Raw genomic sequence first — 23,008 nt, forward strand, 5'->3', positions numbered from 1 at the left:
GAATGGGCAAGTTCCTGCTTCTACGGTGGTTTCACTCCTCTGTGACTAATTCACAATTTCCCAAATCTCAAAAATGAGCCGTTACCGGTTTTCTTCAATTCCGATATTAGGGCTGGTTGGGTTTAGGGTAGAGACATGCCCTGATTTTGGAGCAGGGCTGGGAACCCTTATTTCCGGTTAACGGTTTCGGGGAGATTGCCCTTCCCATAGTCTACAATGGATTTTAAAGATCTGTCATTTGTCAATGGGCTTTTCAGCGTTGCAACTTCACATAAACCTCCCAAATTACTATAACATATATCCTTTGATCTGAATTAGAACCTTTAAAGAATGTCTGTCTGTTTAGCTGTAACAAAAGGAATCGCTGTCTCTTCGTTGGGTCTATATGCCGGTATTTTGACCTCTTCTACCATAATTTCATCCACTACACCTTTGATCACAAACTCATTACCTTCTGAGATCTTAAATTGGAAGCCATTACTACACAAGCTTAAGGCATGCACTACTGCATTGGGGGTCATTGCAACCACTTTCTTTGGTGCAAGTTATTTTGGAGCTCCCCTAAGTGGGAGACACCCTTATTTGCTTTATAGTATGATTGTATCACCATTATCAGGCTTATACCTTTATTTATCTACCAATTTTAATAGTATTGGAGACAATGTAGTTCATACTAAGAGGGAGAAACCAGATGAATTGGATGAGTCCTTGATAGATTTGGGTAATGAAAATGAACACAGAGCCAAGGAAGGGAAACCAATGTTGAAAGAGAAGGAATACGAAGCTGATGCTATTGAGGCACGCAACAGAAAACAAGTTCTTTCCAACAAGTTAAGAATAAATACACATTTATTTATAGCAACAAGTGTTGCCATTGTTGGATTTGTTCAATCAGTCATCGGTATTTACGGTGAGGGCCAATTTGCATCATAATATTCTTTTCTCTTCAGGCATTTATGAACTTTTATCTACTATACAAGTTGTTTTCCTTGGGAAAGTCGAATTATTTAACTACTTATGTATCGGGTTTTGTATATAGATATCCCTATGTGAAAAATGTATAGCAAGTATTTTTAAATGATCGTAATGGTTTTAGTTTTTTAGATAGTTGGATTTCCATGGCAGTTGTATCTGCTATTGTGCCCACCTTTATTTTCTCTTTGAAAGATTTGAGCCGTTGAAGTTACCATCTTTTCTAGTTTCCTCACTTCTTCCTCCAAATTCAATTTCTTATTGATTGTTCTCCTATTGATACTTGGGCCATGGAGTGTAAAATTGATCAAGAAATAGAACTAGCAATTTGAACTTTTGTTACAATACTCCCTTTAGAGTTTTGGCGAACTGATACTGTGGTTGGAATATTATATCTATCGCAACCAGAAAGAAAGGAGAGTAAGAGAGGCTCTTACCAAACTAATAAAAGGTCAATGGGGTTGGTACTACAACAGTGAGCTTTTCCTTTTTTAGAATGTATTATGATGGATCGAAGGAGCCTTTCCATGACTTATTTTATTTGCGTCGTTTCCATAGTTAGCCGCTGAGTGCGCCACTTGTCTGTTCACAATTCAAGTCGCTATGGGGGAGAAATACTAACACCCACATTTCAAATCAAAAATAATTTTCACCATTGCAAATATGAGAAGGTAAGTACAATGTCTAGAAATTTATAATCAAGAACAAGATGAAACATATGAATTAGATGGAGCACCTAGGTCCCAAAATTTTACTAAATGCAAATTAATTGGAAGTTTTGAAAAAACATATAAGGTAACATAAGCTCAATTTTGCTACTTTGGAAAAGACATTCCACAACTGTAGCTCATGTTTTGATAATCAATGCCTTGCAAGCTTCAAATTCTGGTAAATTGAAGAGAAAAGGTTACCCAGAAAACTTTTCCAAAAAAAAATTGAAAAATTTTCTGGGATATTGCCATTTCGTAAATGTGTTAGCGTGTAATTTTGCAGATCTATACAAACCTTTCATTATGGAACATATATTCTATTTCATATCTTGATTTACATAGTTCAAAGGGAAAATTTAAAAGCTCCAATAGCTAGTTTTTTTGCATTTTTTCCAACCTAAAGTGAAACTAAACTAAAAGAATGGCCTCACAATTCGTGCTTAAGACATCTCAGGATATTGAATTATTCCAGGGATACCCAGTTTTCAAACAACAAAGTACTGATTCGAATGATAGTCAAACTATTTCCTCATTAATATCTCCATGTGGTAGATTCTTAGCATTTTCTACCAAGACAGAAGTTAAAGTGTTTACTGGTGAAACATTAGAAACTCAACTATTCAAACTACCATTGATCGATGTCTATGATTTACACTTTTCTCCATCAGGTAATTATTTGAGTACTTGGGAAAGGGCGTCCAACATCGAGCCAGATCATAAGAATGTTAAGATCTGGTATTTGAACGAAGAATTCCAAGATGATCAACCCATAGAACCAGTTTATGAATACCAAGCAAAGACTCAAAACGGCTGGTCCTTACAATTCTCTAAACTTGATAATTATGCTATCAGATTATTCAAGAAGGAACTAAGAATTGTTAAAGTGGATCATAAACATAAGAGATTCGATTTTGATAATCCATATGCCACGTTAACTCAAGAGTCAGAAACGCAATTTTTCTCCACCTATTTAATTTCACCAGCAGATCATCCAACGATTTGTACTTTCACTCCAGAAAAGGGGGGCAAACCTGCTCTCTTAACCATATGGCCCATTCTAGAGGGTAAGATTACCAAAAAGATTGCCACCAAGACTTTCTTCAAGGCAGATTCATGTCAATTGAAATGGAATCTACAAGGTAACGCCGTATTATGTCTTGCCATCACTGATTTTGACTCTTCCAACCAATCATACTATGGTGAAAATACTTTGTATCTGTTATCCTTCCAAGGTGTCAACGGTACACTAGGTGGTAGTTCAGTTCGTGTTTCATTAACTAAGGGTCCCATCCATGATTTCACCTGGTCCCCCACTTCTAGACAATTTGGTGTCATTTCTGGGTTCATGCCAGCTACCATTGCATTTTTCGATTTGAAGGGGAACGTGGTACATTCATTACCACAACAAGCTAAGAATACGATGCTTTTCTCCCCCACTGGTAGATACATCTTAATTGGTGGGTTTGGTAATTTGCAAGGTTCTGTAGAAATCCTAGATCGTCATGATAAATTTAAGTGTATTACTAAATTTAATGCAACAAACACATCCGTGTGTAAATGGTCCCCCGGTGGTGAATTCATAATGACTGCAACTACTTCACCTCGTTTAAGAGTGGATAATGGGATTAAAGTGTGGCATGTTACTGGGAAACTAGTATTTGTGAAGGAATTTAAAGAATTATTGAAAGTGGATTGGAGATCACCATGTAATTTTAAGACCATAAAGGATTCACACATTATTAAGGATTGGAACCCAATTTCCACTTCCAATGACGAACCCTTGGCATTAGATCCTAAGATTTCATCCAAGGTGCAATTACAAGTGGATGCCAGTGTTGCTGCATTTGAAGCCAAGAATCCCAATACTGCCAATGCTAATAAAGGTGGGACATCTAATGGTCAAGGGAAGCCAGCGGGTGCTTATAGACCACCTCATGCAAGAAGATTAGGTAGTAATACATCCAGTGGAAGTAACAGTTCTAACGCGTCTGCTGGACGTGTTAGAACGGTTCCAGGTATGGCTCCACCAAAGGAAAATAACGTTGCTGCTAAGAGTAAGAGAAGAAGACCTAAGAAGGAGAACACTCCTGATGCAAATACCATTCAAAGTAATGGTGCGGTGGTAGATGGTAGTGCTAATAAGGAAGCGTCTCCTGAAGAGAAGAAAATCAGATCTTTATTGAAGAAGTTGAGATCAATTGAAACTTTGAAGCAAAGACAAGCTGTCGGTGATAAATTGGAGGACACTCAAGTGTTGAAAATTCAAACTGAAGAGAAAGTGTTAAGTGATCTACAAAAACTTGGATGGAAGGACGAGTGAGTACGTTACATCGGAGGGACCATAAATAACTGAACATAGTCATAATCATATAATGTCATTCTTTCATTTTTAAACAAAGTAAGTATGGTACATGTAGGCCACACGACAGCTTGAATGTAGTAGAGTAGGTTGTCATAACCTCGTTCAAAGCGATGGATTAAGGTTGATGATTATAATTCGTTGTTATTGTTATTCGCTTATCGTTACGTTAATACTTACTCTACATATATTCAGGTGTGAAGTTGAGTATTGAGCTAAATATTTGAAATGAAAACTAACAGATACACAGAAACAATGATGGTTAATAACCATTGGTTATACTCTTTACAGGGGAGCCACAACCACAATTTTCAACCTCACTTAAAGCCGACTATCTCTTGGTCTTCACAGTTTACGCCTTGTCGGACTTCTCCACAATTATTTCAACACTGAATGGTGAAGTAGAGAAGGTGAAAGGAGGGCTATTTATCGTCGGAACCTTTTCCCTTGAAGATATCAAGTATCTTATTGCAACGCAAGAAAGCTCTGTTATATTGTCCCAACAAGGGAAGACTTGCCTTCTGATTAATAGCTACAAATATGGATATTGGCGTCCTTTCCATGGGGTTTATGGGTTAGTACGGTATCTGTATAATAATTTCAAATGCAAAAATGTATACATGAATGCGTAAATGAATACTTCAAGCCTCACACATTTGCTGGAACCCAAATTTCTAAATCACTTCTTAATTTTAGGTTACGATATGAAATTGAGTCAAATTGTGCAGAAGACTACCAGTCTTACAAACTCATCCTACTACGATAACATTTCTGTCATGTTAATCAGTGTCTAAGCCAACACATGCTGTTCGTACCTGGTGATGTGTCGCGGCAAAAAAAACAGCCCATTGAACGGCTTTTTTTTGTGCCAAGAATCTGGACGGACTTCTTTTAGCCGCTGCGCGTTTTCTTAGGACAACACCAAACTGTGGGTGGATGCCATTCGGGAAGACACAGAAACAGCGCAGCACCTGAAAGAGGCATGCGGAGGATGGTCCACGGGACTTCTTACAGCCACCACAGTCCACAGAAAGCGCGCAGAGGGCAGATCGTCTGTTTCTTTTTGCTGTGTCGAGAAAGTATGGAAGAAAATTTTTCTAAAGAGCTCAAAGACTTTGACGCAGAATCCCACAGTTTAATGCACACTTTGTCCCAATGACTAAGACGAAATTACTGGTCTCGGCATTGGACCCCCAGGATATAAATGTATTTAATGTAGTTGGTATTCGAGCTTGTCTTGCTTCTTCCCCCTTTGTTCCTTGCCAGTTGCAAGACTACAAATCCAAATTATACGCTAACTTCGTACACACATGTCTGGCTCCAAGGGATTCATCTCCCAACTAAATGTGTTCAATAAGGACAACTATCAATTCGGATCATCCGACAAGACATCCAAGGCAAAAAGTTCTACCACTGCAACTTCAGAAGAGGTAGGCTCCGATGTTGAAGCCGGTCAGCAGTTTGTTACCGAATTAGACCAAGGTGAAAAAAAATTGGGTCTAGTATCATGTATTGGGCTGATTTGTAATAGAATGTTGGGTACAGGTGTGTTCGCCGTCTCATCCACCATTTATACATTATGTGGTTCCATAGGGCTGGCATTAATCATGTGGGCCGTCGGTGCCATTATTGCCATCTCAGGGTTGTACGTCTATATGGAATTCGGTACTGCCATCCCCAAGAATGGTGGTGAAAAAAATTATTTGGAAGCCATCTTCAAGAAACCAAGATTCTTTATTACATCCATGTATGCCGCATACGTCTTCTTCCTAGGTTGGGCTGCTGGTAACTCTGTCAACACCGCTGTCATGTTCTTAACCGCTGCGGGCGCTGATGTGACTACATGGAATCAAAGGGGTATTGCCGTGGCAGTTATATTTTTCGCATTCTTCATTAATTCAGTAAGTGTCAAGACCGGTCTTTACATCCAAAATGCATTAGGTATCTTCAAAATATTTATTGTTCTTTTCATTTCAGTCACAGGTTGGGTCGCACTTGGTGGTGGTTTGAAAGATGGGTACCAAACTCATAATTTCCATGATGCATTTGCCGGTACAGAAAATGCTACTGCCTACGGTATTGTTACCGCATTGTATAATGTTATCTGGTCATTCGTTGGTTACTCAAACGTCAATTACGCTCTTGGTGAAGTCAAAGACCCAGTCAGAACTTTGAAGATTGCCGGTCCTACCTCCATGGTCTTCATCGCCATTGTCTATATCTTCGTTAACGTTGCATACTTCGCTGTGGTTCCAAAGGAAAAATTAATTTCTTCCAAATTAGTCCTAGCCGCAGATTTTTTCGATATTGTCTTTGGTGAACATGGTAAGAAGGCTGCTGCTGCTTTCGTGGGACTAAGTGCCCTAGGTAACGTCCTCTCTGTTATCTTCTCACAAGGTAGAATCATCCAACAATTAGGTCGTGAAGGTGTTTTGCCATTTTCAAATTTTTTTGCAAGCTCCAAACCTTTTGATTCACCAATGGTCGGTTTGTTTCAACACATGATCATCTGTTTGATAACATTCTTGGCTTTCCCTGCAGGAGATGCGTATTTGGCTATCAGTAATTTAATCTCCTACCCAATGAACATTATCAACTTTGCAATCAGTGCCGGTTTACTTTGGATTTACTATCAAAGAAGACAGGGCAAAATTGAGTGGAACCCACCAATTAAAGCGGGTGTATGCATTACAACTTTCTTTATGCTCTCAAATGTTTATTTGATCATTGCTCCATACGTACCACCTTCTAATGGAGAATCTGTTTACGAAAGTTTACCATATTGGATTCATTGTGTTATCGCATGGGGTATTTTCGCCATTGGTGGTGTGTATTATCTTGTATGGGCTCAAATATTACCCAGAATATACCACTACAAGTTGGAGACCAAGGATATACTGGGTGATGATGGATTCTGGAGAGTTCAAATTGTTAAAGTCTATGACGATGAGTCAAAGAACGTGCAAAACGATGCTGAAGGTGATTCACCTTCAGTTGAGAACATTGAGTTGGAGATGGTGGAGAGTAAGAAGGACGCAGATGAAGGTCTTCACAGTAGGCTTTCCTAAGTACTTCTGTATATTATAGCTAGCATATATTCATTAATTTAAAATATTTTCTCCATTGAGGAGATTTAAACAAACGTTCTGAGCAAAGTCCGTTAGGAATTCAAACAAGTCCGAGCATTTTTCTGGGTAACGCCTATATGCAAAAATAATATATATATATATTATACATCTTTGGCGAAAAGAGAATTACTACCTCTAACACGATACTATATATTACCATTCCAACCATCCAATCAACCAACCGAAGAGCAACTGAAGTAATGTCATCCTCAATTTGATATCTTATCCAGCGAACATTATCAACTTTGCTACTAATAAAGGATTTTCACTGTTGGTAAGAATGAGTCAAAGAACGTTCAAAATCAAGCTGAAGGTGGTTAGTTTGATAAGATAAGTAGACACATAACGTTATATCTATATGACTATAATAAGCTTATCAATTTTATCTACGCTTACGTAAACAGCGACGCTTTTTAACGAGAAAAATTAAAGTTGGAAAATGGACGTTGAAAGAAAAAGAGGACAGTAAGGCAAGACAACATCACAGTTTCAAACTAACATTGAAGCTAGAACCTACAAACTGGAGAAAACGAAGCCATAAACTGACCTAATAATTAAACCATCATTCACATGGAGGCACTTCAACAACTTCGAGGCCAATTAAGACAATTATTCGATAGTCTCTTTACCATAAAGGATGAAAATGGACTAGCAATACATCCCATCTTTGATGCATTGCCTCCAAAGAAGGAATACCCTGATTATTACATTATTATAAAGAAACCTGTTTCATTTAACACTATAAAAAAGAGATTGTCCCAATATATTGATGCTCAGGATTTTATCAACGATTTAGCTCAAATTCCTTGGAATGCAAAGACTTATAATGCGCAAGGTTCCCCCATTTATAGATGTGCCACTGATTTGGAAAATTTTATTAAAGATTCCATTTTACCCAAATTGAAGCAGCAATATCCAAATGTAAGGTACCCTCAGTTGGCACCTTTACCAGATGAAATAACGCCAAAGGAAAATCAAAGGAAACCAGTGGAAAAACCTTCATCCTTTGTCATTAAATTGAATAGGGGTGACCACACCACTAATACCAATACTAATAATACTAGGGTGCCCACCATTTTAAATACTCAAACTACTAATGGTCCTATGCAAGAAGTGGAAAGAAAATTCGTTCCTCCCGCTCCAGCAAATGCCACAGCAAACGTTATAATTCAGAACACTACATCATCAGCAGGTACACCCTTATCATCTCGTAACACATCACAATCACCAACTCCTCTTACGCAAACATCCATGGACCCATCGTACAGACAACCATCTCATCTTTATTCCACCAGAAATACTCAAAAGAGAAATAAAATTAAACGTGGGAGACCACCAATTATTGATTTACCATATATGCAAAGGATTAAAAATATTTTGAAATCATTGAAGAGAGATGTTGATGAAAATAACAAACCAATTCTTTCAATTTTTGATAAATTCCCGCTACTAAATGATTTTAATGCCAATAATTCTAGTGTACAATATCCCATTGTGCTAGATGATATCTGGAAAAAAATCAAGACAAGGAAATATAAAAACTTTAAAGCTTTCCAAATTGATTTCAATTTAATGTTAGCCAATTTTAAGATGCTGTATCACTTGAAGGAAAATTATTTAATGAAAGCTGCCATTATTGAATCACAATTCAATAATTTAGTCAATTATGAATTGGCAAGACCTGATTCTGATTATATCCCAGAAGGTGAATTTAGAACTCCATTAGATGAAGTTTTCTTGAGGGGAAAAAAATACAGTATTGGTGATTGGGTATTATTAAATAATCCAAATGATTCTGAGAAACCCATTGTGGGTCAAATATTTAAATTATGGTCTACACCAGATGGCAATAAATGGTTAAATGCATGTTGGTACTTCCGTCCAGAACAAACTGTTCATAGAAGTGATAGACTATTTTATAGAAATGAAGTAATGAAAACAGGGCAATATAGGGATCATTCCATAGAAGATATTGTTAGTGGCTGTTATGTTGTACATTTTACGAGGTATCAACGTGGTGACCCTGAAAATAAATTTGATGGTCCATTATTCATATGTGAATTCCGTTATAATGAAACTGATAAAGTGTTTAATAAGATTAGAACATGGAAGGCTTGTCTTCCGGAGGAAATTCGTGACATTGATGAAATTACCATTCCAGTCAACGGTAGAAAATTCTTTAAATATCCATCACCAATAAAGCAACTCTTGCCAAGAAATGCAACGATTAATGATCCTATACCGCAAGCCACAGAGGGACTCCCCAACGCGCCACCTTTGGTCGGGGCTGTTTATTTGGGACCCAAACTAGAACGTGATGATTTAGGTGAGTACTCTACTTCCACGGATTGTCCACGTTATATCATAAGGCCCGATGATCCAAGAGAACCTGGTATAGTAGATCTAACGAATGGGACAATAACAACTGGCCCACCGTCAAATATGAGTGCCATATCACGATCGTCATACTCATCTGCACGTTTAAATATGCATCATAGCAACAGTACGAAAAGTCTTTCGATGTTACAAGGTAACATGACGACCCCAATGGCTGCACCAGTACCAAATACAGGTTATTCAAATGTGCACAGAGATTATGTTGGTCCACATTCAAGAGTTAATACGCCGTTGTTACCACACGGCCATAGACAACAGCCGCAACAACCACTACGTCGACATTTATATAACAAGAATAATAACAATGGTAATCCCAAAGTGGATTTGCGTACTGCTATCAACAATTTAACAGCCCAGAACACAAAGGGAGCGCATAGTCAAATACTCGTGAATGCACCTGGAGCATACGTGCTACCATTTGGTCCCGATATCCTGCGACCTGTGGATACCGTGGAGCGTACTGATGTGAACAATCAATCAAGAAGGTTTAATAAGGAACAAATGGCATCAAGAAAGAGGGATCTTGCTATGGCAAGTGAAATACTCTGGTTTAGGGGTCCAAGTGTAGTTCTAAGTACAAGAGTGCTAAATCTAGGTAATGAACCGTTGGAAATGCCATTGAATAGATGGTTCGGCAAGAACAAGAAACCTAAGTTAGAGTTCGAAGAGATAGAGGAGCAAGTGGACGAACAAGAAGCATCGGCAGACAGGAATACTGAACTGGCAAACACAGAGGCACCAGAGTTGGAGACTGAAGATGACGACGAGGACAATGAACAGATCATGAACCCTTTCAACTCCTGTCTGACTCCTTCAGCCAAGTTCCTCTCATTCAAGATCGCTTCACGTGCTTCGCTCCAAACAGAGTCACTTTGAAAACGAAATCGGAAAAAATCGTAAGGACTCTGAAAATTTCAAGTAATTAAATAGGTACCTAAGTTGCAACTTTGAATTTAACTTTAGAACGTTTATATAAGGTCGATCTGTATAATCTTTTTACCAGCATTTCTCTTAACTCTTGAAAGGAAACCACTGTACAACATACCAGCGAAACCAATGTCAGATTTTGATAAATATACTACTCCATTATCTTCTAGATATGCATCCCAAGAGATGTCAGCGATCTTCTCTCTAAGAAACAGATTTTCCACTTGGAGAAAGTTATGGTTGAATCTAGCCATTGCCGAAAAGGAATTGGGCCTAAGTGTCATCTCATCCGATGCTATTGAGGAAATGTCCAAACATCTTACCATAACCGATGATGAGATTGCCAAAGCTACTGCCCAGGAAGCTATTGTCAGACACGACGTGATGGCTCATGTGCACACCTTTGGTGAATCTTGTCCATCTGCTGCTGGTATTATCCATTTGGGTGCTACCTCATGTTTCGTTACTGACAATGCTGATTTGATTTTCCTAAGAGATGCCTACGACATTATTATTCCCAAATTGGTTAATGTCATCGACAGATTATCCAAATTTGCCATGGAATACAAAGATTTACCTGTACTAGGGTGGACCCATTTCCAACCTGCTCAATTGACCACATTGGGGAAAAGAGTAACTCTATGGATCCAAGAATTGTTATGGGATTTAAGAAACTTTGTGAGAGCTAGAAACGATATAGGTCTTCGTGGTGTGAAAGGTACTACAGGTACTCAAGCTTCTTTCTTAGCTTTGTTCCATGGTGACCACGATAAGGTGGAGGCTTTGGATAAGAGAGTTACTGAATTACTTGGTTTCGATACCGTGTACCCAGTTACTGGTCAAACTTATTCGAGAAAAATTGATATCGATGTATTGGCACCATTAGCTTCATTTGCTGCTACAGCTCATAAGATGGCTACTGATATTAGATTATTGGCTAACTTGAAGGAAATTGAAGAACCTTTTGAAAAGTCACAAATCGGATCTTCAGCAATGGCCTACAAGAGAAACCCAATGCGTTGTGAACGTGTTTGCTCCCTTGCTAGACACTTGGGATCTTTGTTTAGTGATGCTGTACAAACTGCATCTGTACAATGGTTTGAAAGAACTTTGGATGACTCTGCCATTAGAAGAATCTCTCTACCAAGTGCATTTTTAACTGCTGATATCTTATTGTCCACTTTACTAAATATCTCATCCGGATTGGTTGTGTATCCAAAGGTTATCGAAAGAAGAATAAAATCAGAATTACCATTCATGGCTACTGAAAATATAATTATGGCTATGGTAGAGAAGAATGCCTCCAGACAAGATGTCCATGAACAAATTAGAGTCCTATCTCATCAAGCTGCAGCAGTAGTGAAGGAACAAGGTGGTGATAATGATTTGATTCAACGTATCCAGGCAGATGAATTCTTTAAGCCAATTTGGGGTGAATTAGATGACCTATTAGAACCATCCACTTTTGTTGGTAGAGCTCCTCAACAAGTTGAAAAATTTGTTAATAATGACGTCAAAAATGCATTACAACCTTTCAAGCAATATATTAACGACACTGAAGTGAAACTAAATGTTTAAATAAACAAATCTCTATAATATATGTATATATAATAGTAAAGAACCATGATTCATGCCACTTAATTACGTAGTTGAGCTTTAGCGATGTTTAAAAAATTGAAATTTCAAAGTTAAACTAATAATGTGCTACGCAACGAGAACGCCAAATAAGACAATCCTTCCAAAGCAAGAATAATTACCGCCTTAGATGGCTCCATATTTAATTCACAGAAGATTGCGACATATTCGCTCTATATCTATCCACAACCTTTCCTTATTTGAAAATGATAGCCCGTATGCCAAGGAGCATACAATCTTCCATCCAATACCTTGTTTTATATCAATTCAAACATTGAAGAAAGATGTCCTTTACGTTAGTGAAATTCAATCTGGATCAATGCAAAATATCAAATTTAATGAACTTCCTCTGAATGGGAACTCATTATCGCATATAACACTGAATATTCATGTTGAAATCCCTGATAAGTTATTGAATCAAAAAGATGACGGACAAGAGAAAGCGTCCTGGTGTACTCTCAGGTCGTTGTATATTGATTTGAATGCATTAAAACCTGTTAATATAAATGATACAAGTATAAGGAGCTTAAATACACCAAGTCTAGAGATGGCAGATGGGACTTATATTATGCAAGGAGTGAAGACGAAGAAGGCTGTATTTTTTGACCAACCTCACAAGAGAAAAATAAGTGAGCCGAATATGAAGAGATCCTTCACCTTTAATTCATTATTAAAGATGAACAAAATGCTGGAGTATCTAGCTCGAATATCTGAAGAATTGCAACTGACATCTGCTCAACTTGAAAAACAAATGGGAGTTACAGCAAGAAAACCATCTTGGCATACCACTCAACTTCAAATATATAAGGATCAATTGAATGAGAGCCTGTCAACCAAACGAATTAAAATAAAAAGACTGAAAAGATCAATTGAAGAAGAAAGTGACGATATAATAAAGCCTTTGACGGAAGGAACCGACAATAGATCAAAAGATGAATATGGAAGCACATTTTCAAATCTAATACAAATAAGGACGCAATTAGAAAGAATTAAAATCAAGAAATTGTTTCAATTGTTATGCATTTTTCAAAATACACAACTTTTTAGTTCGGATGATGAAATGGTAACGCTTGATAAGACTAAATTAACACCCACCAGCATATATGAGGGAATAACTCTAAGTGTGATTAAGAAAAGTACCTTGCAAAAACTAGAATTGGGAACAGAGGATGATTATACGTTTTTTAATGCCAGATTAGGATATTATCTGCTTTTTATTTACGTTATTGCCAATAAAATCTACAAGATTTCGTTACCTCATTCGTTGCACTATTGCGGGAGCACTTCAATTATAAATTACGAACGTCCTTTGCACCTTGTCAATTCGAAGAATAGAAAGATACTTAAGGAGACAGAGGATGCTATAGATTATTTTAATAAAGATATATTACAAACTATACAGTATCTGGAACATCATTATTTAATATAATTTGATAATCAAAAATTTCCTTTGGTGAACTGTTTAATCGTTTCCATGTAGATATAGTTCCTTTATTTGAGTCAATTTCATATATTCTTAAACGTCTTTCTGTACCACCATAACCAGCATATCCACCTTCTCCTCCTCCCCCACCATAACACAACCATATGAAGCTTGGTGTGGAATCATCTTGTAAACAATAGTCATTACAATGATCATGTCCACAGCTTGTAACACTGACTCCTAATTTTTGTAAGACATTTAACCCACCAGAATTATACCTTGGAGCAGTAACTCCCTCCTTAAATGTTCCAACTATTTGATTTTGTTCGTTCGGTCTTCTCTTAGAGTCAAGATTCAAATATTCTGGTAAAGGTATATGGAAAAACGCCATAGAAACGTGCAGCTTATGACTGCTTTGAATGCTTAGCTTTAATTTGTTATTGTAAAGATCCTCGAAGTAATCCCACTGTGATTCTTTAATCCAATCATAACCAGGAGATATTTTAGTTTTAGAGTATTTATGTGAATCAAGGAAATAAAACGTAGCTATCAAATCATCTGAGTCATTAGCTTGCGCTTGAATATAATAGTTACCCACTCCAAACAAGTTATTCTTTGTATCTTTTGTTCCAATTTGGAATAATGAGTAAGGTAAGTTGGTGGCTAATTCTGATAATTCCCAACGTGTCAAACTTCCCTCATCGTCATGGTTTCCCCAGACCATAGCCCATGGAATTTTTCTTTTTACGACAGGTGCAATTGCCTTCAGAAGAGTAGTTTCTGAATCTTGAATAGATCTGTCACCCATAATTTGATCACCAGTAAACACTACTAATTGTGGATCTTCAAGTTCTAGTACTTTCTTAACAAACTCTATTGTCTTTGGATCTGCCTCGCAATGTTCATGTTTTGGGAATTCGTCTTCACATTTATTGATCCCAACCCCCATATGCAGATCAGCTAATTGTACAATCTTAAACTTCCCAGATGAATCTTCCTTTAGCGTAGGACGTGCTTGCCTTGGGTTAGCATTATTATATAATCGAGTAGATAGATAACTTGGGAATCTATACTCTGAGTAAGTCCAATTTTTATTTAAAACCCACCCTGGTCGAGGATCCACACAATCTGAACCAAACAATAGAGTTAAGTCAGTAATAAACGTTCCTGGTTGTTTTAAAGATGATATATCCACAGGCAATAGTTTGATGTATATATTCCCATCAAATTTACCAGATAATTGACCTCTTATAGGGTTCTTATCATGCTCATAAATTAAACTGATGGCAGTCATTGAAGGTCTATTTTCAGTCAGCAGTAAAGATGTTATTGTCATGACATCATAGAATAAATATTCAGAGGTTCCAACCCAATGGAAGCCAACTGAGCCTCTTATATCCTTTTTTATTACTATTCTTTCGAAATTGGAAGTGGTTGTAGATTCATCACGGAACATGTGAATGACCTTACATGTTTCGAATATGGTCCCTATATGAAGACATCGTAATTTCCCAATATTTACTACGAGATGATCATTAGGATCGACGTTTGGAAGGTTTTCTTCGTTTAAAAGAATTCTTGCTTCAGTGGTGAGTGATTCATTTTGGATTATTATGCGATTAGGTTTGGATTTGGTATTCAAGTAATGGAGTACAATAAAAATGGAGCCTATTATAGTAAGATATGATATGAACCTTCTGTACCTCTTCGGTATAGGGAGCATTATTTTTGGAAGACTATAGTCCTTACTGTTTGTCTGTCAAAATAGTCTGATTTGAACGTTCAATTTTTGTAGATTCTTTAAATTAAAGAAATGATGTGTATTAAATCAAAAGGAACAAAAAGCCAGTATTTTAAACAAGAGAAAGTTATTGCACCAGCAATCCTACAAAACAACGTGTCTGTAGAACAATGTTACTTGCAATGTATTTGGGATCAATTATAAACAAGTTCACGATCACGTAGAGCCTAATCGGAAATGACATTGGTTAGAGTGAAAAGAGTTTTCATTACTTAAGAAAAAGATTATTACCTGGGGCAATTATTTATCACTAAAAAAATCCTCTAGGTATTAATTGAACAATCAACCAGTCTATGTCGCGAGTGGTTCTTGTTTGATATCCCCAAGCAGGTGTGGGTAACAATATGGGAGACAACAGAGTGAATAATTTAGAAGTAAAAGAATTGAAAGTGGGTAATTATTTGCCCCATTTAACTAACCCCCTAAGAAAAAGATCAGAATGTCAAGGTTAAATTGTTATTTTTCGTTTTTTCTCAATCTTGTGTGTGTCATGGAGTTGTCACAAATTAATAGCGTTAGTATATAAAAAAAAGTTTGAGTACAATTATATTCACAATGGAACAATGAGAGACCAAAGAATACAGGCCAACCACAATCATTTGATTAGTCCATGCTAGTTTAAATTAAAGAATATCCCTTTAGATGGAAAGAACATGATAGACAAGTTATTTTTCCCTGATGACAAGAAGGAGAACGAGAATGACACCATACCTGACAGTTTCCAGGATGAAAAGGACTCAAAGTTAAGATCACAATTAGAGACTCTCCAAACTGAAAGGAAAGATTTTGAGGAACGACTGAAATATTTGTTGGAAAGTAAAAAACTGATGACTGGACATTTGTCTTTACTAAGAGAAGAAGTGGAAGATCTAGACAGTAACAATTCTAGTTTAATACATGAAAACGAGCAATTGCTCCAGAAATACAATAGATTAAAATGGATTAAAGAAAACAAAGATCAGAACTTAAAACTTCGGGTTAATTATAAGGAATTAGAAATTATGTTAAAGAGACTATCTGATGAGAAGATTCTTCTAAGGAAAGTAACGGAAGAAATGCAATTAAGAATCACGAACATTAAGAGAGAAAGAAATGAGTCAGAATCTCAGGAATTTTACTTATTAGAAGAAATAAATAAACAAAAAACTGAAGTTAACAGGTTAACAAACTTCATCCAAGAGGGTCAGAAAAAGAAAAGTGAGTTAGAAGAAGTACAAAGATCAGAGAATAGTAGACAGGAACAACTTATTAAAAAATTAGATATTAAGTCTACAACTTTGAATGAAAAACTCAAGAATCTAAGGAAACAAAATGACCACAATAACGAAGAACTTAGGACTATGGCTTGCCTAGTAGAGAAACATAATGATAGATTTCGTGGATGGAAAGAAAAAGAGACCCTTTTAATCAATCAAACCAAAGAACTGGAGAGTCTTTTGAAAAAAATTGATGACCAGATGTTTGAAGTTAATAAATCTGCTAAAGATCACCGATCAAAGATTAACCAGACGAACATCACATATATATCGAATGCTACGAAAGAATTTTCACTGCAAAAGAAGAAAATCGAGAAGCATTTTGAAGCACTGATAACGCATGAGACAAAGAGATAATATATAAGTAGGTAGTGAGTAATATAATATGATAGATATATTAAAAAATTAATATTTAACCAAATGAATATGCCCGTATATGCATGAATACGTAAGGCAGAATGCAAATATCACCTATCTTCTTCCTCATTTCCTGGAAAAGGGTTGCCACACTATACATCTCATTTTGACACATCTAGTGGCTTTAGAAAATATTGTATAAGATGGAGGACACTTCAGCATCCTAGAGCACCCATCACTGTCATGCAATTTATCATTAACAAATATGCTTGTAAGAGTGACAGGTAATAATTCATGGACTCCATAATTTACCGGAACCTCTAGAGGCATATACGCTTTTTTCAAAACTGGTCTTTATAATCTGTTCTCCATTTTCGTTTTCTGCCTTAATGCCACCATTCTTTAACAACAAATTCAAAAACTTCTCACTGTCTTGGAAACTCTTATCGTTGATCTCTCTAGAAAGGATGGAATCTGCATCAACAATGGAACACCATGGGATATTACACAATGAAGCGTATTTTCTCACTTTTGTGTCCTCAGTAATCAAGATCCATTTCAAATTTTCATCCTCCATGTTACATTTAAAGACGCAACTCTTCAACAAATTCTTGTATCTTCTTGGTATTTTATTCAATTCATCCTTGTCTCTATTACTATTGACCGAATCCAACACATCATTCCACGAGATAATGTCCAATAAATCGGGCATTTCAATAATCATGTTAAAATTTTCTTTCTTCTTGTCCGTAATCAATGGGGTCTCCAACGAATCGATGAATTTGAGTGCTTCCTTAGCAGTAAAGCTCTTCTCTCGATATTGCAGAAAGTCCAACTCTTTCAAGGTGTAGGTTGGGATGTAGAAGTTCAATTTGATCTTGTTTGTGGCTGGATACTGCACCATCCATCTCTTTACGTTCCCCAGTCCCTTCTCAAAGGAGGAGGCATCTAATATGAAGTTATACTGCGAGGTCATTGCAGTCATTTCCTTTAGAGAAGTTCTGAGTATCACTATTAAAACTACACTTTACTTTATTATTCCTCAAAATGGACGTTACCCGGTGGCATATTGTAACGATAGTAGTAAAACAAGGATTTCAATGGTGAATTAGTTTACTTTATAGCCAGTATAAGCACTGTAAAGAGACAAATATGACTCAAAGCAAATCTAAATACGAAGCTGAGGCCCGCCAGTTGATCAGCTCAAACAAGTTCTTCCAATTGTCCGCTAATTGGTGCCCTGATTGCGTTTACTCGCTTTCCATCTGGGACAAGTTCAAATGTAGATCTAAAATTAAGATCTTCGATATTGGTAACCTTTCCAAGGATGAACAGGAGTCATGGCGTTCGGCATTTCTAACTGTTAGTGGGTCCAGGAACCTGCCAACCATCTTTGTCGATGGTTCTGTGTGGGGCACTGAGACCAAATTGCATGAACTGGAAGGTAAGGGCCTCTTGAAGCAGGAACTAACCAAGATCGGACTCATTGCCTGAACAAACATGTTCATTACAATATATATCTGTATAGAAATACATAAATAAAATACATTCGATTCTGTCTTACCAAACGTTATCGCGAAGTCAATGGAACATTTATTTAACCTTTAATCGTTCTTAGTCATCACCAACCATTAACAACACAACATACCAACAACCCAATGCTCAGACAAGCGATACGTCGCCAGATATCCACCAAGGTCTCATCGAGGGTCATTGGTATAGACCTGGGGACCACCAATAGTGCCGTCGCTTACATTCGTGACTCTAACGATAAGAGGTCTGCTACGATCATCGAAAATGAATCAGGTCAACGTACCACTCCCTCCGTGGTGGCCTTCGATCTCAAATCCACCACTAGGGACAACGTTATCGTTGGGACACCTGCCAAGAGACAGGCCCTTTTGAATTCAGAAAATACATTCTTTGCAACAAAGAGACTCATTGGTAGATCATTTGATGATGCCGAAGTGCAAAGGGACATCCCTGTCATGCCTTTCAAAATCGTGAAGGCTGATACAGGGAATGGACAAGCTTACGTGGCTACCAGTGATGGGATCGTAAGATCACCCAGTGAGATTGGTTCACTATTGTTGAAGTATTTGAAGGGGTCTGCTGAGACTTACTTGAATGAAACTATCGATAAGGCTGTCATTACTGTACCAGCTTATTTTAACGATTCCCAAAGACAGGCTACCAAGGATGCGGGGAAATTGGCTGGTTTGAAAGTTTTGAGAGTTGTTAACGAACCGACCGCAGCTGCGTTAAGTTTTGGTATTGATTCAAAGGAGAAGAGTAAGAAGGGAATCATTGCTGTGTACGATCTTGGTGGTGGGACTTTTGACATCTCTATTCTTGACATTGAGGATGGAGTCTTTGAGGTAAGATCTACAAATGGGGATACTCATCTTGGTGGTGAAGATTTCGATAACGTCATTATAAACCATCTAGTGGAAACTTTCCTTAAAGATAACCCCGGTTGCCAAAAAGAAACAGTCATAAATAGTAAGGAAACCATGCAGAGATTAAGGGAAGCTGCAGAGACTGCAAAGATCGAACTTTCTCACGTACATACAACAAAGGTAGAGATACCATTCCTTGTAAATAATTATCATCTAAACATGGAATTGAAAGAAGAAGAACTAGATAATATGACCATGCATCTAATCAAAAAAACATTAAACCCTGTAAAGAAGGCATTGAAGGATGCTGATATTGAACCGGAAGATGTAGATGAAGTCATACTAGTGGGTGGTATGACGCGAATGCCCAAGATTAGAGCGTTAGTGAAGGATATATTTCAAAAGGAACCCAATACAAGCGTTAACCCAGACGAAACGGTGGCATTAGGGGCTGCCATTCAAGGTGGTGTCCTTTCAGGGGAAATTAAGAACGTGTTACTGTTAGATGTAACACCATTAACTTTAGGTATTGAAACATTTGGCGGTGCATTTTCACCTTTAATTCCAAGGAATACTACTGTGCCAGTTACCAAGACAGAAATCTTCAGTACGGGGGTGGATGGGCAAACAGGTGTAGACATTAAAGTTTACCAAGGTGAAAGAGGATTAGTACGTGATAATAAACTAATCGGTGATTTTAAATTGACTGGGATCCAACCGATGTTAAAGGGGATACCACAGATCTTTGTTACTTTCGATATAGATGCGGATGGTATAATTAATGTATCTGCTGCAGAAAAGAGTAGTGGTAAAGAGCAATCTATTACTGTCATTCCCAGCTCAGGATTAACTGAAGAGGAAATAAATAAATTGGTAGAAGAAGCCAATGCAAACAGACAAACAGATAACATAATCAGACAAAGAATGGAGCTAATAACAAAAGCAGACATAATGATAAGTGACACGGAAAATGCATTTGAGAAGTTTAAGAAGACAATCTCAACAGACGACCAATATCCTACAGTTTTACAAGAACTAAAGGAATTAAGGCAATTGATCAATAATTTTAAGGAAAAGGAAAATGATATGTCTTTGGATGTGAACGTCATTAAAAAATCCACAGACGCCTTACAAAACAAAGCCTTTAAATTATTTGAAAGAGTAACTAAGAAGCAACAAAACCACAAAACGGTGGAAGGTAACGTAAAAGAGTGATTTATTTAATGAAGTCAATGTACACATATACAACGCAATATATTGTCTTATCGTATTAAAATATATCCCCAAATATACATGTAAAAATGATTCTTAAGTATCTATAATATCAATTATTTTGAAGGATTCTCCACGTCCAGTGGACTATATTAATACATTCCATTACCTATTATAATGATTTATTCATAAATCTTCTCCTAGTGAATGCTAGCCAATATTTAGATGGACTTTCCTTAGAGTCTCTGTAAATTCTTTCTAATAATCTCATTGCTAGTTCTTGACGGAATTGTTGGATATAAGTTTTCAAAAGATCCATGCCGTTACGATCCTCCACAGGCACAGAGTAGACGGTATTTAAGGGAAATCCAGGTGTTCCAGGTATGGTAAAGTTATCTAAGGCAACGTTTGTTAACACTTTCATAGCTTCATTATAAGATGTATTTGGCTTCAAATTAGAGAGACAATCGTTGATAAATAGAATACCATAAATTAACACTCTGTCGGCAGGTGATTTAATCTCGAAGTTCTTGAAGAATGAATTGGCACGGAAAAGATCGAGACATTCATCAATTATATCGTAATCAGAATTGGCTGGGTATGCTGGCCCTCTATATTTGGAATTTAATGGCAATATAGCAAAGTTTCCAACCATTCTGTCATTTTGTGGATCGACTGGGAAAGTAGAGTGATATGCCTGTTTCAATAAATGCAATAGAGCAAATTTGTTGTTAGTATAAAACATCCCATAAAAAAAGTCTACCAAACTTTCAGCCCTCTTTCTACAATCAATAACATACTGGCATCTTAAAATAATGGTTTGGAGTATTGGATTTGAAGAGACAGATAATCTGATTGCACAATTGTTCTTTGATTCACTACGGTTTAAGCAAATCTGATAGGGGTTATTCAATGAATTGGTAAATTCCAAATTTCATTAGGGTTACGTCACTAGCGACTTGAACCCTAATTATATTTTTTTATGTTAGGCCCTACATTAGGGTAAATCCAGTTTTGTAAACAAAACAAAAAGTGAAATATTTCAATTGAAATCAGAAGATGAGTTGAGTTACAACTCGTTCCATTTAGCAGGGTGTACACTGTAACGTCGATCTCCCAATTGCCTCAAGTTTTGCAATTTATCTTCCTCGGAATTGTCGCCGGACTCTGCAGATTTAAACAAAAGATCGTCGGGAATTACGTTTAAGATACAATGGAACAAATTATTAACAATTCAACGATACCTGAGACTTTTCTCAGTAACGTCGAGTTAAATTCATGGATTAGCTACCATGTCCCATCTGTGGAACATCCATTTGGCTTAGAATTATGGCCAATCTTTTCTAAAGTATTCAATTTTATCGTTGGTTATCCAGCTGAAGAGTTTAGATTTGTTTACAATGAAACATTCTTAGCTAATGGATACCAGGCCATTGGAGTCATTATAGTGTATTACATTATAATTTTTGGAGGTCAATTTATTTTAAACCTATTTAAGGCTTCGCCAATGAGATTAACTATTTTGTTCCAAATGCACAATATATTCCTAACTTCCGTTTCGTTCATCGTCTTGATGCTACTATTAGAGCAATTAATCCCTATGGTTTATCATCATGGATTATTTTGGGCTATCTGCTCCAAGGACGCATTTACCCCCAAGTTAATTACCCTTTACTACTTAAATTATCTAACCAAATTTTGGGAATTACTTGATACGGTTTTCTTAATCCTAAAGAGAAAAAAGTTGATCTTCTTACATACCTACCACCATGGTGCTACCGCCTTATTATGTTACACTCAACTGATGGGCCATACTTCTGTTGAATGGGTTCCAATTACTTTAAATCTAGGTGTCCATGTCATCATGTATTGGTATTATTTCCTAAGCTCATGTGGTATTAGAGTTTGGTGGAAACAATGGGTTACCAGATTCCAAATTATTCAATTTTTAATTGATTTAGGTTTTGTTTACTTTGCCACTTATACCTTTTATGCAAATGAATACTTTGCTGAATATTTACCTCATATGGGGTCATGTTATGGGGAGGAAATTGCTGCAGCTTATGGCTACATGATTTTGACTTCATATTTGGTATTATTTATTTCCTTTTATGTTAGCTCTTATAAGATGGCTGGCAAGAAAAGTAAAAAGGAACACGAGAAGAAAAACTCTGTATCCAAGAAGGATAGGAAAGGAGATGCTGTTTCAACCACCAGCAAACGTAATGTGACTACTGCCACCTCGAGGAAAGTATAAACGAAAATCGAAAACAAAAAAATGATTACTTTTGATAAAAGATATAGACTACAATAACATAACGGAATAAGTTTTAGATATAAATAAATAAAGAAATAAAAAAATATTACACGTAGTGTATACTACTTATACAAGTTTTGTATATTTATTCATCCCCACTACAAGATATGATAAA

The 23,008-nt window shown here is 36.8% G+C and overlaps 13 protein-coding genes across 13 annotated transcripts; 10 read left to right on the forward strand and 3 right to left on the reverse strand.

Annotated features, from left to right (window-relative positions):
- Positions 1–330: 330 nt before the first annotated feature.
- ATG33 (Atg33p) lies at positions 331–933 on the forward strand (the record flags this gene model as incomplete). Its single annotated transcript, XM_003678385.1, has 1 exon — positions 331–933. The coding sequence occupies one exon, from the start codon at positions 331–333 to the stop codon at positions 931–933; it is 603 nt and encodes a 200-aa protein (XP_003678433.1).
- A 1,170-nt stretch (positions 934–2,103) lies between these two features.
- On the forward strand, positions 2,104–4,002 carry NCAS0J01170 (translation initiation factor 2A; the record flags this gene model as incomplete). Its single annotated transcript, XM_003678386.1, has 1 exon — positions 2,104–4,002. One exon carries the CDS (start codon positions 2,104–2,106, stop codon positions 4,000–4,002), a length of 1,899 nt encoding a protein of 632 aa, XP_003678434.1.
- A 1,349-nt stretch (positions 4,003–5,351) lies between these two features.
- On the forward strand, positions 5,352–7,109 carry MUP1 (Mup1p; the record flags this gene model as incomplete). The annotated part of the gene is made up of 1 exon (XM_003678387.1): positions 5,352–7,109. One exon carries the CDS (start codon positions 5,352–5,354, stop codon positions 7,107–7,109), a length of 1,758 nt encoding a protein of 585 aa, XP_003678435.1.
- Positions 7,110–7,739: 630 nt separating this feature from the next.
- On the forward strand, positions 7,740–10,442 carry NCAS0J01190 (uncharacterized protein; the record flags this gene model as incomplete). Its single annotated transcript, XM_003678388.1, has 1 exon — positions 7,740–10,442. One exon carries the CDS (start codon positions 7,740–7,742, stop codon positions 10,440–10,442), a length of 2,703 nt encoding a protein of 900 aa, XP_003678436.1.
- Positions 10,443–10,622: 180 nt separating this feature from the next.
- Positions 10,623–12,071, forward strand: ADE13 (adenylosuccinase ADE13; the record flags this gene model as incomplete). The annotated part of the gene is made up of 1 exon (XM_003678389.1): positions 10,623–12,071. The coding sequence occupies one exon, from the start codon at positions 10,623–10,625 to the stop codon at positions 12,069–12,071; it is 1,449 nt and encodes a 482-aa protein (XP_003678437.1).
- Positions 12,072–12,258: 187 nt separating this feature from the next.
- Positions 12,259–13,557, forward strand: VPS38 (Vps38p; the record flags this gene model as incomplete). Its single annotated transcript, XM_003678390.1, has 1 exon — positions 12,259–13,557. The coding sequence occupies one exon, from the start codon at positions 12,259–12,261 to the stop codon at positions 13,555–13,557; it is 1,299 nt and encodes a 432-aa protein (XP_003678438.1).
- Positions 13,523–15,274, reverse strand: DCR2 (phosphoprotein phosphatase; the record flags this gene model as incomplete). The annotated part of the gene is made up of 1 exon (XM_003678391.1): positions 13,523–15,274. The coding sequence occupies one exon, from the start codon at positions 15,272–15,274 to the stop codon at positions 13,523–13,525; it is 1,752 nt and encodes a 583-aa protein (XP_003678439.1).
- A 731-nt stretch (positions 15,275–16,005) lies between these two features.
- Positions 16,006–16,965, forward strand: NCAS0J01230 (uncharacterized protein; the record flags this gene model as incomplete). The annotated part of the gene is made up of 1 exon (XM_003678392.1): positions 16,006–16,965. The coding sequence occupies one exon, from the start codon at positions 16,006–16,008 to the stop codon at positions 16,963–16,965; it is 960 nt and encodes a 319-aa protein (XP_003678440.1).
- Positions 16,966–17,257: 292 nt separating this feature from the next.
- NMD4 (Nmd4p) lies at positions 17,258–17,950 on the reverse strand (the record flags this gene model as incomplete). Its single annotated transcript, XM_003678393.1, has 1 exon — positions 17,258–17,950. One exon carries the CDS (start codon positions 17,948–17,950, stop codon positions 17,258–17,260), a length of 693 nt encoding a protein of 230 aa, XP_003678441.1.
- A 167-nt stretch (positions 17,951–18,117) lies between these two features.
- On the forward strand, positions 18,118–18,459 carry GRX8 (glutathione-disulfide reductase GRX8; the record flags this gene model as incomplete). The annotated part of the gene is made up of 1 exon (XM_003678394.1): positions 18,118–18,459. One exon carries the CDS (start codon positions 18,118–18,120, stop codon positions 18,457–18,459), a length of 342 nt encoding a protein of 113 aa, XP_003678442.1.
- Positions 18,460–18,623: 164 nt separating this feature from the next.
- SSQ1 (Hsp70 family ATPase SSQ1) lies at positions 18,624–20,579 on the forward strand (the record flags this gene model as incomplete). Its single annotated transcript, XM_003678395.1, has 1 exon — positions 18,624–20,579. The coding sequence occupies one exon, from the start codon at positions 18,624–18,626 to the stop codon at positions 20,577–20,579; it is 1,956 nt and encodes a 651-aa protein (XP_003678443.1).
- Positions 20,580–20,748: 169 nt separating this feature from the next.
- On the reverse strand, positions 20,749–21,382 carry ARC18 (Arc18p; the record flags this gene model as incomplete). The annotated part of the gene is made up of 2 exons (XM_003678396.1): positions 20,749–21,273; positions 21,377–21,382. 2 exons carry the CDS (start codon positions 21,380–21,382, stop codon positions 20,749–20,751), a joined length of 531 nt encoding a protein of 176 aa, XP_003678444.1.
- Positions 21,383–21,789: 407 nt separating this feature from the next.
- Positions 21,790–22,833, forward strand: NCAS0J01280 (elongation of very long chain fatty acids protein; the record flags this gene model as incomplete). The annotated part of the gene is made up of 1 exon (XM_003678397.1): positions 21,790–22,833. The coding sequence occupies one exon, from the start codon at positions 21,790–21,792 to the stop codon at positions 22,831–22,833; it is 1,044 nt and encodes a 347-aa protein (XP_003678445.1).
- Positions 22,834–23,008: the final 175 nt, after the last annotated feature.

This window comes from Naumovozyma castellii, chromosome 10, assembly GCF_000237345.1.
Source record: "Naumovozyma castellii chromosome 10, complete genome".
Classification (NCBI taxonomy): Eukaryota; Fungi; Ascomycota; class Saccharomycetes; order Saccharomycetales; family Saccharomycetaceae; genus Naumovozyma; species Naumovozyma castellii.